Below are 13,150 nucleotides of genomic sequence, written 5' to 3'. Positions count from 1 at the left end.
GGGTGGTGAGATTGAGCCCCATTTCGAGCTCCATACTCAGCAGAGTCTGCTTGAGTTTCTCTCTCTCTCTCTCTCTCCCTCTGCCCCTTGCCCCTGCACGCTCACTCTAAAATAATTAAGTCTTCAAAAAAAAAAAAAGTGATATGCAGTACCTGTCCTAACTAAGCCCCTCAAAACAATTAACATGATCTGAAGCAAAGAAAATAAATTTCAAAAATAATGAGCTAAACCAAGAGGGGGGGAGTGAGGGGAGAGAAGGAAAGAAGAAAGCAAGGACACCTGAAATAATTTTAAGTACCTCACCAAAAAGAAGAACAAACAGGCAGAAATGCAAAGAAAACTCAAAGGAGAGGCCCAAGGCGCTGAACCTCCACACAGCTGGATGAATAATGCCTATTTCAAAGGAAATGCACTGTTAGTCACAGCGGAAACACTCTTCCTGGTGCACTAAAGGATTACCGTCAAACAGGACAAGAGGTGATGCAGCAGAGCAAAGATCCATCTAGACCAGGCCACCACTAATTTTATTTTTATAATTTTATTATGTTATGTTAATCACCATACATTACATCATTAGTTTTGGATGTAGTGTTCCATGACTCATTGTTTGTGCATAACACCCAGTGCTCCACGCAGAATGTGCCCTCTTTAATACCCATCACCAGGCTAACCCATCCCCCCACCCCCCCTCCCCTCAGTTTGTTTCTCAGAGTCCACAGTCTCTCATGGTTCGTCTCCCCCTCTGGCTTCCCCCCCTTCATTTTTCCCTCCTGCTATCTTCTTCTTCTTCTTTTCTTTTTTTTAACGTATAATGTATTATTTGTTTCAGAGGTACAGATCTGTGATTCAACAGTCTTGCACAATTCACAGCGCTCACCATAGCACATACCCTCCCCAATGTCTATCACCCAGCCACCCCTCCCTCCCACCCCCCACCACTCCAGCAACCCTCAGTTTGTTTCCTGAGATTAAGAATTCCTCATATCAGTGAGGTCATATGATATATGTCTTTCTCTGATTGACTTATTTCGCTCAGCATAATACCCTCCAGTTCCATCCACGTCGTTGCAAATGGCAAGATTTCATTCCTTTTGATGGCTGCATAATATTCCTGTGTGTGTGTGTGTACACACCACATCTTCTTTATCCATTCATCTGTCGATGGACATCCTGGCTCTTTCCATAGTTTGACTGTTGTGGACACTTTTGCTATAAACGTCGGGGTGCATGTACCCCTTCGGATCACTACATTTGTATCTTTGGGGCATTTACCCACTAGTGCAATTGCTGGGTCGTAGGGTAGCTCTATTTTCAACTTTTTGAGGAACCCCCATACCGCTTTCCAGAGTGGTTGCACCAGCTTGCATTCCCACCAACAGTGTAGGAGGGTTCGCCTTTCTCCGCATCCCCGCCAACATCCCTCATTTCCTGACATGTTAATTTTAGCCATTCTGACGGGTGTGAGGTGGTATCTCATTGAGGTTTTGATCTGGATTTCCCTGGTCAGGCCACCACTAATTTTAAAAATTAATGGTGATGGGAGACCTAAAGAAGACAAAGGTCCCACCTCTGAAGAGAATTAGAAGTCTCCCATTTCAAAAACCAGCAACATGGAGCCACAATCCAGAAAATAAAAGAAGCGTGTTCCCAAGATCATCAAGACATCAGGCATGGATTTGCAGAAAGCCCAAGAAAGGTATCCTCAGGACATGAAACTAAGCAAGACCACTGGACACCAGTATGCCTAGTCTTTAAAAGTCATAAACAAAACACAGGTCCTAAAGCATACCAGAAAGGAAGGAAAGATAAAACAGAAGAGAGTACAGAGGCAGGTACCTCATGTAACTGTCTTTTCTCCTTAAGAGCAAAAACAAAATTTTAAACCTTCTAGGTCTGTAGGAAGCTGTCCACATTTTTACCACTGCAAAGACATAGGAAACAACAGAGATATGACTGTCAAGAGACATGTATCTTAGAAAAAAGTGGATAAGTGGATTTACAGTGTGCAAGGTTAATAACATTAACTAAAGAACAACCTTAGGGAAGAAAGCAGGAACTGAAGGAGTAAGGAAGCTAGTGCTCCCTATCAAAATGTACACATAACGGGCCTCCCTCTTTTGTCTGGGCTGCCGACATGCCCTCGGGACTGAGGAAGACCCAGAGACTTCGGGGACATGTGAGCTGTGGGCCACAGCTACACTGGCAAACATTCAGGAGGCCGGGGTCATGCTGGTGGCACGTGTCACCACAGGAACAACTGAGACACATATCACCCAGGTTACTCCAGAGCAGTTGGTATGAGACATTACCACTTAAAGAGGAACCAGAGCTTCTGCCCAACTGTCAACCTTGATAAGCTGTGGGCCTTTATCAGTGAGCAGACACAGGGAAATGCCGCCAAATACAAGAATGGAGCTGCTCCTATCACTGATGTGGTGCGATCAGGCTACTGCAGAGTTTTAGGAAAAGCATTTCTTCCAGACTGTCATCATGAAGGCCAAATTCTTCAGTAGAAGAGCTGAGGAGAAGATTAAGGGTGTGTGTCCTAGTAGCTTGAAGCCAAATGGAGGGCGGGTCATTAAATGCTAACAAGTGCTTTTCCAAAACAAACAAACAAAAAAACAAAAAAACCCAAAATGCACACATAACAGAGTTACAAGTGATTGCTTTATAATAATAAAGTATATAAACAAAAACTTAAAAAATGAAAATAAAGTATAAAAACTTGTTTTCATCAGTCCATCTAAGCCAAAGTTTTAAGTAAATAATAAAGCATACATTAAAATTTAAGAACCAGTACTCAGTATGTCAGATATCACTTAAATAGTTACAAAGAATTTCACTTTTTTAATAAATATTGAGGTAAGTACCTTCTCAGGGAAATGTATGAGGATATAAACATTAATCTGATATTGTCTCTAATCTCAAGTGGCTTAAAGTCTAGTGAGGGAAATTAGTCAGGATATACCTAGATAAAAGGAATAAACACCATTACTAAGGTATAGCTCAAAAATTATGGGAATTGGGGGGCCTGGGTGGCTCAGTGGTTAAGTGTCTGCCTTCGGCTCAGGTCATGATCCCAAGGTCCTGGGATTGAGCCCCGCATCGGGCTCCTGGCTCAGCGGGAAGCCTGCTTCTCCCTCTCCCACTCCCCCTGCTTGTGTTCCCTCTCTCTGTGTCTCTCTCTGTCAAATAAATAAATAAAATCTTTAAAAAATAATAAAAAAAATTATGGGAGTCGGGAGGAAAAGGTTACTTCCAGGAAGGGATTCTGGGAAGTCTTCCTAGGAAAGATGTCCAATTTGAGCCTGTAAGTACTAATGGGAAATCCACGCAGACGGCGGAACACCCAAGGGTAAGCAGAGGTGCAGCGGGAGGTCAGGAAAGATCATGGATATGAAAGGTATGTTATGAGCGTTTATGAAACCATTAAAGACAAGTTCCTGGGTGGGGTTGGGAGGATTACATGGAGGGAGTGGGGGAATAAGGAAAACCCAGAGGCAAGAAGCCTAAAGAGGATTTCAGGGAAGGGAACAAATGATAAGACCAAGGGGTCATAGAGAGTGAGAATCTGGTCTCTCAGAGGCTAGCGGGACCTCCGAGTGCAGGGGGTTTAATGGAGGGTGAGCAGTCGGGAACGGAGGTCCTGAGCCAGTTCTTAAGGAGTCTGATCAGGGGAAGGAGAGAAGCTTCAGGGAACAGGAGAAGCTAGAAAAGGTCCTTTTCTTTTGCCATTGCTTTTGGTGCTTTTTCTTTTTCCTTTAAAAACAGAAGTCAACATGGTTATTGGCTGTGAGAAAAAAAAAAGTAGATGAGAAAATATTAAAGTAAGAGACAGAAAAGGGATAGATGATGAGGCACAAAGGAGGGGTTGGCGTGAGGATTATAAATGGCAAGTTTAGCTTTGGAGAGGAAGAGGGACAGTTGTTTCTGGGATAAAAGAAGGCGAAGTCGCAGTGTGTTTAGTACAACAGTGCTCACAAACAGCCTGATTTCTTCAGTGAAGTATGAAGCAACAGCTTCAGTGCAGATGTGGGGTTTAGAGTTCACTTACTGGGGAAAAGATCAGAATAGGCCCTATGGAGACTGGTACACAATAGCAGTTAGAAATTTTTCTCCAATTCCAAGAGATTCATAAGAATAGAGGAAGGTTAACCTTTCCCCTAAACTTCCTACTGGAGTGAAATGGAAAACAGATATGCTAAAAGAAGTGGCTAAGTTAAAGAAATATTGATGTTAAAACTTTTAAGAAACAAAAATAAAATAAGAAAAGGGAAAGCATTCAAATGCCCTTCAGACATTTTAGATTTTTTTTTTAATCACAGGCAGGTACTTATTCAAAAATATGGACACTTTTAATTTTAAAAAGACCTGTTTTTTAAAGCACTTTAAGCTTTAGGTTCCACCGGAGCAGAGACCCTACCTCGTTTTATTTACCAATACAGTGCTTGGTTTACAGTAGGTCCTCCATAAATATTTGTTACATGTTGATTGTTAAAAGCTACACAAACAGAAAGAAAGGGCAAAGAATAAGCATGCAAGGGGTGCCTGGGTAGCTCAGTTGTTAAGCGTCTGCCTTCAGCTCAGGTCATGATCCCAGGGTCCTGGGATCTAGCCCCGCATCGGGCTCCCTGCTCGGTGGGAAGCCTGTTTCTCCCTCTCCCACTCCCCCTGCTTGTGTTCCCTCTCTCGCTGTGTCTCTCTCTGTCAAATAAATAAATAAAATCTTTAAAAAATAAAAAATAAATAAAGTTTAACAACAACAGGGGCGCCTGGGTGGCTCAGTCGTTAAGCATCTGCCTTCGGCTCAGGTCATGATCCCAGGGTCCTGGGATCGAGCCCTGCATCAGGCTCCCCACTCAGTGGGAAGCCTGCTTCTTCCTCTCCTACTCTCCCTGCTTGTGTTCCCTCTCTCGCTGTGTCTCTATCAAATAAATAAAAAAATCTTAAAAAAAAAATTTAACAACAACAACAACAACAAAATAAGCATGCAAGGTGACAGGTCTATAGTGGGTTGAATGAAGGCCCGCCCCAAAATATGCCCACACCTGAATCCCTAGAACCTTTGATTATGACATTATTTGGAAAAAAAGTCTCTGCAGATGTAATGAAAGTAAGGATCTTCAGATAAGATCATTCTGGATTATATGGGCAGGCCCGAAATCCAATGACAAGTGTCCTTGTGAGAGAGAGAAGAAAAGACACAGACACACAGGGGAGAAGGCTGACAAGGCAGAGATCAGAGTCACAGAACCACAAACCAAATGAGCACCTGGAGCCATGAGAAGCTTGCAGAGGCAAGGAACAGAGTCTGCCTTAAAGCCTTTTGAGAGAGCCTGGCGCAGTTGCTACCTCGATTTCAGACTTCTAGCCTCCAGAACTTGAGAGAATAAATTTCTGTTATTTTTAGCCCCTCAGTTTGTGGTAATTTGTTACAGTAGCCCTAGGAAACTAATACAACTAATACAAGGTTAGTACAACTATACAAATTATAATACCAGATTAAATGGGCTGGCTTCCCCTATAAAACAAAAGATCATAGAGTGCCTGGCTAGCTCAGTTGGTTAACCTTAACCTTCGGCTCAGGTTATGATTCTGGAGTCCGAGCACTGAGTCCCGCATCAGGCTCCCTCTTCAGCAGGGAGTCTGGTTCTCCCTCCGACCCTCCCCCCTCTCATGTGCTCTCTCTCTCTCAAATAAATAAAATCTTTAAAAAAAAAGATCATAGTAAGAATTAGGTAATAGAAGGACTCTGTGTGCAAAAGTGAGCAAAGCTGAAGTTTCTATTTAGATAAATAAAGCACAGATGGGCAAAGTCACTACATAACAACAAGATACAAAATAAATAATAACAACTATATTGATAGAAAATAAAGATAAGATACAATAATTGCAAGTGAAGGCTAATTCATTAGACTATTACCAAAAACACTACAAACTTAAGAAATCCAGTAACAAAACATAAACAAAGGAGAAGCATTAGTATTATGAAATATTTCAAACATGCCAAAAAAAGATTACAGAATAACAAAATAAATACCCTTTAACCTAACATCCAGTCTTAACAATCTTGACCTTTGGCCAAATTCACTTCAGCTTTTTTTTTTTTTTTAAAGATTTTATTTATTTGTCAGAGAGACAGAGAGAGCACAAGCAGGGGGAACGGCAGACAGAGGGAGAAGCAGGCTCCCCACCGAGCAAGGAGCCCAATGTGGGACTTGATCCAAGGACCCTGGGATCATGACTGAGCGAGCTGAAGGCAGCCGCTCAACCGACTGAGCCACCCAGGCGTCCCCACTTCAGTTTTTCTTTTTTTAAAGAAATATAATATTTCAGGTAGGGGTGAAGCCTTCTGCCTGACCCCTTCCTCCTGCCTCCCACCTCGAAGGTAACCACTGTTCTAAAGCTGAGTGTATTATTCCCATGTACATGTTTAAGACCTAAGTAACAGATTGTTTCATGTATTTAACATTTACAAACAAAGCAAGTGACTACGCATTTATTCTACTATTTTTACTCAACTTATTTCCTGAGACTTAACTTACGTTGATGCATGCAATTCTAGTTCATTCATCTGAACAGCTAAAAATCATATTACTCATCTCCCAGTAATGGTCACTTAGGTTGTTTGTTAACTTTTGCTGTGTTGATGCTACAACAATCTTCCTCGCACCTGTCTCCTCATTTAGACACCAAAGTGCCTCAGAACATAGTCCTAAAAACGCAATTACTCAGTGCCCTTTCTTTTCAAAAACTCTTTTCCTTTGGTGAACAGCCTTTATGACAGTATAAAACTATGCCGATAATTAAGAGAATAATCTGAATGGAGATAACCTTAAGGCACTTTCTGTGGGGAAAAACCTAAATTCTGTATTAAGTTGCGTTTTAAGTCATCTCAGAATACCTAGTTGGCAATGGCATTTGGAGCAAAGAGGAGTACATTTCATTAATGAGAAATTACCTGTGCAATATTTTGAGAAGACATAATTGCCTGGTTATAGAATATACGGCCAAAGTGATCTCGATCTGGAAATATGTCTGCTTGTCGAGGTAAGTTTGCCCCTCCTGAATCAACTGAAGACAAGGGAAATAACAGAAGTAAGTACATTTGAATGAACAAAATACCCTGCACACAGAGAGACTTGTATCAATGACAACAACAGTTCTTAATCACATTCACAAAAAACTTGCCCTACCGTTCTCAACTATTCTACAGCATCTTTCTCCAGTCCCCCAACATAGCCAAAAAAATTCACTGTTTTCCTCAAATCCATTAGGATCTCCTCCCTGTGCAAAATTCCACTTGAAACGTTTAGGACATTCTCTCCTTTGAGGACAAGCTAAAGCCCCAGAAACACTGTAAATTCTTAACCAGTTCAGCTAAAAAAAAAAAAAAAGTGTCTTTCCCTCTTTTAAACCAATACAAAACCATCTAGAGAATTCATGTGACAATTCATCACAGACTGCTTGGGGGACTGTTTTTACTGCAGAGCAGAGTGGGGGCTAAGAATGTCCACTGAATTTGGAACAGAGTTTGATGACTTCAGATTGTGTGATTCCTGGTGTGTTTCCTAGCCATTCTATGTCTCGCTCTCCGCACCTATGAAATGAAGGGGACAACAGTAGCTCTCCTAAGGAGCTGTTCCTGGGATGACATGAAATAAGGTATAAAAGGTAGGTAAGGTATTAGTTCAGCACAGTGTGAGTGCATATAGCAGTGTTACACTAGGTTCCTTCATTGTTCTTTAATACATGACATCCTGTCTCCAATTCATTCAAGCTTGCCCAAGACAGGGACAACATAATACTCTTCACTCCAACCCCTATGGTGTTTGGCATAGCACCTGGAAGCATTTAGGCCTCATTTGCTGTTTTCTATATATGCAAAAAAAGTTCATACTGTGAGTCAAACAGGTAAGTTCACTTTTGCAGGAAAAAAAAAAAATCTCTACATTAGTACCTGTTCAAATACCCACATAAATAAACAATATACATATGCTGGCACTTCACCAAACTAAACCAAAATCCAGGCAGTGCCAATTTTAAACTGCCTTGCTTTCATGTTTCTTTTGAAATATCCTTAGATTTAAACGTATTTTAATTTCAAATATAAATTTACTTTAAGAATTCAATTTCTTAAAATTGCATTTGCTGAAATTATTCACAAGCATTTAACAAAGTACCTAGCACTCAAGAGATCCATAAATATCAGCTATTATTTTTTCATAGTTTGAACAACGATCATTAAGGTTAAGACAAAAAGAAAATACACAGAAGGAAAAAATCCACACACATGCAGAGGAAAAAAACTGGCATACATGAAAATACTGTCAGAGGTTATTCCTCAGTGATGTTATTATAGGTAGTTCTTATTTACTTTTTCTTCCAGAGTTTTTAGCAAAGAACACGCATTTATTTTGTAATTATAGGAAAAACCAACAGTTTTTAAAAATACCCATTGATAATGTCATATATAGCCTTCTAAACAGTACTGTAATTTACCAGCTAAAAATAGTTCATTTTATGACTCTTGTGACTTGCCCAAGTAGATGCAGGGGAGTCTGTTTTGCATTGCAATTTCTTGCGCCCGTAAGTGTTTCTTCACAGTCACTGGGTAGTAGGAACCTCCTTTGATGGTGGCATCATTGGCAACAATAATGCATTCCACTCTGAAAGGGAGAGATTTCATTACAAAGAGAATTTGAGAGACTTCTTCAAAGTTAAAAGGCCAATTACATCTCATTACAAGACACTCCAAAGCAACCTTCGACTTCTAGTACATTTCACCACTGACAGTCATTAGCAGACAATCTCATGATACAAAAACAAGCTTTAATCACAGTTCACATACTTATATAATGATCACTATGAACAACTTTACAAACTCATTCTTAATTTTTAGTCATCAGTCCTGTGGGCACCTGAGTGGCTCAGTTCGTTAAGCATCTCTCTCTGTCAAAAAATAAATAAAAAAATCTTTAAAAAAAAACCCTCACTTTATATTCCTTATAATTCTAAAAAGTAAGTCACTGAGTCCCTGTTGAAAATAAAGTAGGGAATAGCCCCGGATCAGTGGCCTCAGGTAGTGCTGTGCTGCTCACATTAAGGGATGTGACCAGCAGTGCTCACAAGATAAAAGGGCTCGTCTCCTTAGAGCATCGATCTTACTGCTAGAAAGCACTTTTCCATATTACAGTTAGCATTTTAAAGTGGGATGCCAATTCTTCATGACTTTAGTAAATAAACCAGACTTCAAAGGGAATTTCAGCTTCTGGCAGGATGGTGGGGCTATGATCTCACACCCCCAGAGTCTATTCATCCTCCCCTGCCCTGGGGGTGCTGCCCTAGAAAAGCTGAAGAAGCTCCAATACAGGAAAGGGGCTATGGAGTCAGACAAGCTATGGTGAAATTCTGGCTCTGCCACTTGCTAGACCTTCCACAAGAGACAGAGCCACTTGCCTTTTAAAAGGTCAGAGACATGGGGGCGCCTGGGTGGCTCAGTTGGTTAAGCAACTGCCTTCAGCTCAGGTCATGATCCTGGAGTCCCGGGATCGAGTCCCGCATCGGGCTCCCTGCTCAGCAGAGTCTGCTTATCCCTCTGACCCTCTTGCCTCTCATGCTCTCTATCTCTCTCATTCTCTCTCTCTCAAATAAAATAAAAATAAACAAAATCTTAAAAAAAAAAAAAAAAGGTCAGAGACATGGGCACCTGGATGGCTCAGTCGTTAAGCGTCTGCCTTCAGCTCAGGTCATGATCCCAGAGTCCTGGGATCGAGTCCCACATCGGGGTCCCTGCTCCGCGGGAAGCCTGCTTCTCCCTCTCCCACTCCCCCTGCTTGTGTTCCTGCTCTCACTGTGTCTCTCTGTCAAATAAATAAATAAAATCTTAAAAAAAAAATTAAAAAAATTAAAAATTTTTTTTAAAATAAATAAATAAAAGGTCAGAGACATGATACAGAATGAAAAATAAAATTAGTCCACAAAAAGACTGCATTGTACATCTACTGGTTCTGCCTACCCAGAATCTATTATTTTGGCAATGGAATTCAACTTTCTTTCAGAAAATGCCTCTTACTAATCCATGTAGTTTAAGTGGGACTGACCCCCAAAACCTATCTTCAAAGGTGTACAACAGGAAGCAGGACTTTCTACCTGGAGTCCATACCGTGGCTCAGTAATGGGCTTGGACCCCAAGCCTAACACCCCATAGGAGCTCCATGCCCTCTCTAGGTGTACTACTCCGCCCACATCCCCATGTGTCCACCAACTAGGAAGCTCTCAGAACCCAGTCCTCTTGGGTTTTATGTAGGCTTCACTGCACAGCCACGACTAACGAATTCACGGGCTGATTCACCCGCCAGCCCCTCTCCCCTCCCCAAAGGTGGGGACTGGGGAAGTCAGCAGGATAGAAAAGTTCCAACCCTCTAATAACATGGTCGGTTCTCCTGACAACCAGCCCCTGGCCTTGGTTGGGGACCAAAAGCCACCTTCGTTGATATAACAAAAGACACCGTGACCATGCTCAACACTTCCAAGGGTTTGGGGAGCTGTGAGCCAGAAACTGTGGACCAAGACCAAAAATCTATGAGGAATAAATTTTGGTCATCTGAATGACCAAATACAACTATCTTACAAATCACAGTGTTATAGTAATACAATATATATTTATTATGTATTATTAGTTACTAAGACAAGGTAAAATATATAATTAAAAAAAAGTAATTGTGATGGTCCTATGTTAAGATACAATGGTCAAGGGATGGTAAAAATAACAGTAACAGCCCATCCTAACATGGCACTTACAATGCACTAGGTGTCATTATAAGGCTTTAGATAATGAGGTATCCCATTTTACAGATGGGAAAACAGGCACAGTAAAGTTAAGTAACTAGCCCAAGAATACCAACCAACAAGTGGTAAAGCCAACATTTGAGTCTAGGCAGCCTGGCTCTTGAGTGCATGCTCCTAAACACTGCACCGGGGGAAGTTATGATTGGAGACCTGAAAGATGAGAAGGAGCCAGCCATTCAAAGAAACCAGGTGAAGAACACTTGATGCAGAGCAAACGGCTCAAGTATAGGCCCTAAAGCAAAAATGAGTTTAGTGCGTTCACAGAACAGCAAGACCAGGATGGCTCAAGTGTTAAGTACAAAGGTAAGGTGAGGAGAGCAGGCAGGGACCATCCCATATAGGACATGATTAAAAAAAACCGCAAATTTGCCAGAGAGAAAGACTGCAGCTCAGTCATTCTTCAGCCAGTTACTATTTCAGGCAAAGAGCCCTTGATTCTAAGCTGGTTTATAAATTCAATACAAAAAGTTTTCTCACGAAATTTCTTGGGGTCTATCCCGAACTTACCATGGAGCCTCTCTCAATATACCCAGCACTACTCAAAAATATACAAAAGTAATAAAGGTATAAAAGCTTTTAATGACTTCGCGAATGACCGTGGCTCTGAGAAGATTCCAGACCTTCAACTCTGCCACCCACAACTGCTACTCTCAGTGGCAAGAGTATCAATTGTATTGTGTAACTCTTAAGGAAGGGAGTATTTCTCTTCCTTTTCTTGTTTCTTCCTCTTGTTTCATGACACCCCTCTCTGGTAGCTACTAGGATTATTCCATTTGATCATGAATTGTATTTTCCCGATTAAAAAAACCAAGGTACTGAGTGGTCAAGCAATTTGCTAAAGGTCAAACAGCTATAAAATGCTGAAGTCAGGATTCTAATTGAGGCTGACAACTGAACCCATACAATTCCTACGTGCAATTCAATTTCCTTCCAAGCTGAGAACTTTATAAACTAAGAACAAGGAACAAATAAAGAAAATGAAAACGAAAAATACAAAAGCATAAATAAGAATAAAATATTAGTATATGCACAGGAAAGGTGGAAAGGAATGCTCCAACGTGGTGACCATCATTATCACTGGAGATAGAGTTAATAGTAACCGTCCTACTTAATTAGGTTATTTCGTGATTATGAATTCAGTTTAGCTCTGCATGAAGTTTCTCATTTTTTTAAAGGTTTATTTTTAAGCGTCCCCTAAGACTCCAAGAAAAAAATGTCTTCACACTGGGTGAATATTAAGCAAATCATAGCTGGCAAAGAGCTGTGGAGAAGTGCTGGGGGTACAGGAGGGAAGAAGCAACAATGGCTAATGGCTATAGGTGCACCGAAGGCACGAATCATGGGGAGAAGGTGGAGGAAAACACACCATAAACCATTACGTGAGTCAAATGCAATTGTATCAGGCTCAGAGTCCAACCACCTAAGGTCCAAGCACAGCTTTGCCAGTGGCTTGATCTTAGGCGAGTTATTTACCTGGCTAAGCAGGTAAATAACTTAATTTATTAAGTAATTTACCAAAGCCTTAATGGTGATGATGACAATAATACCCATTCTCACAGAGCTGTGGTGACGATTAAAACAACTAATCAGTGGGAAGCGTTTACTACAATGCCTGGCAAGCTAACCTGACATGGCAAATGTGAGGCCATACATAAATATACACAAGTAAATTTAACTTCTACCAATCTAGGATTTCCTAAGTCCGGAGTGGTTCTCAAATGTTAGCATTCGAGAATCTTGAAGGGCTTTTTAAAAAAACACTGACTGCTGGGCCCCACCCTCAAAATTTGATTTAGTTACTTTTTTTTTTTTTTTTTTAAGCAAGCTCCATGCCCAGCATGGAGCTCAATGTGGGGCTTGAACTCAAGACCCTGAGATCAAGACCTGAACTGAGATCAAGAGTAGGGCACTTAACCAACTGTGCCACCCAGGTGCCCCTGATTTGGTTACTTTGTAGGAAGATCTAGTGATCTATGTTTCTAACAAGTTCTCAGGTGATGCTGAGGCTACCTGGGGAGCACACTTGGAGAACGACTCCTCTAGGACACTGGTCTTCACCCTATATGTGCAAGAGCCCACCTATAGAGCCTTGGAAAATGACATAAGCCAAGCCCACACCCGCAGAGTCTGATTAAGCAGGAATGTTTGGATTCAAGCCCCAGGATTTGTGCTATGGTTTCCCCTTCCCCCCCTTTGATCTTTGTCTCTAAAGCTCCACAGATAAATCTAATACATGTCGGGGTAGGAAGCCTCAGTCCTAAATAATGCAAATAGCATAAAACTTGCACATTCGCCCCGC

At 41.3% G+C, this 13,150-nt stretch overlaps 1 protein-coding gene across 4 annotated transcripts in view; it reads right to left on the bottom strand.

Annotated features, from left to right (window-relative positions):
* MCCC2 (methylcrotonoyl-CoA carboxylase 2) overlaps window positions 1-13,150 on the bottom strand; it is a 78,983-nt gene that overhangs the window by 51,080 nt on the left and 14,753 nt on the right. For all 4 annotated transcript variants that reach the window (XM_027605837.2, XM_027605836.2, XM_027605838.1 and 1 more), the window contains 2 exons: window positions 8,542-8,669; window positions 6,962-7,074 (listed from right to left, as the gene is read on the bottom strand). In XM_027605837.2, the coding sequence (XP_027461638.1) occupies window positions 6,962-7,074; window positions 8,542-8,669 (241 nt within the window). The remainder of the gene's footprint in view (window positions 1-6,961; window positions 7,075-8,541; window positions 8,670-13,150) is intronic.

Source organism: Zalophus californianus, chromosome 5, assembly GCF_009762305.2.
Source record: "Zalophus californianus isolate mZalCal1 chromosome 5, mZalCal1.pri.v2, whole genome shotgun sequence".
In the NCBI taxonomy this organism is placed as follows: Eukaryota; Metazoa; Chordata; class Mammalia; order Carnivora; family Otariidae; genus Zalophus; species Zalophus californianus.
The sequence above is the reverse complement of the archived record's forward strand: the minus strand, read 5'-3'. Positions and strand labels throughout refer to the sequence as shown.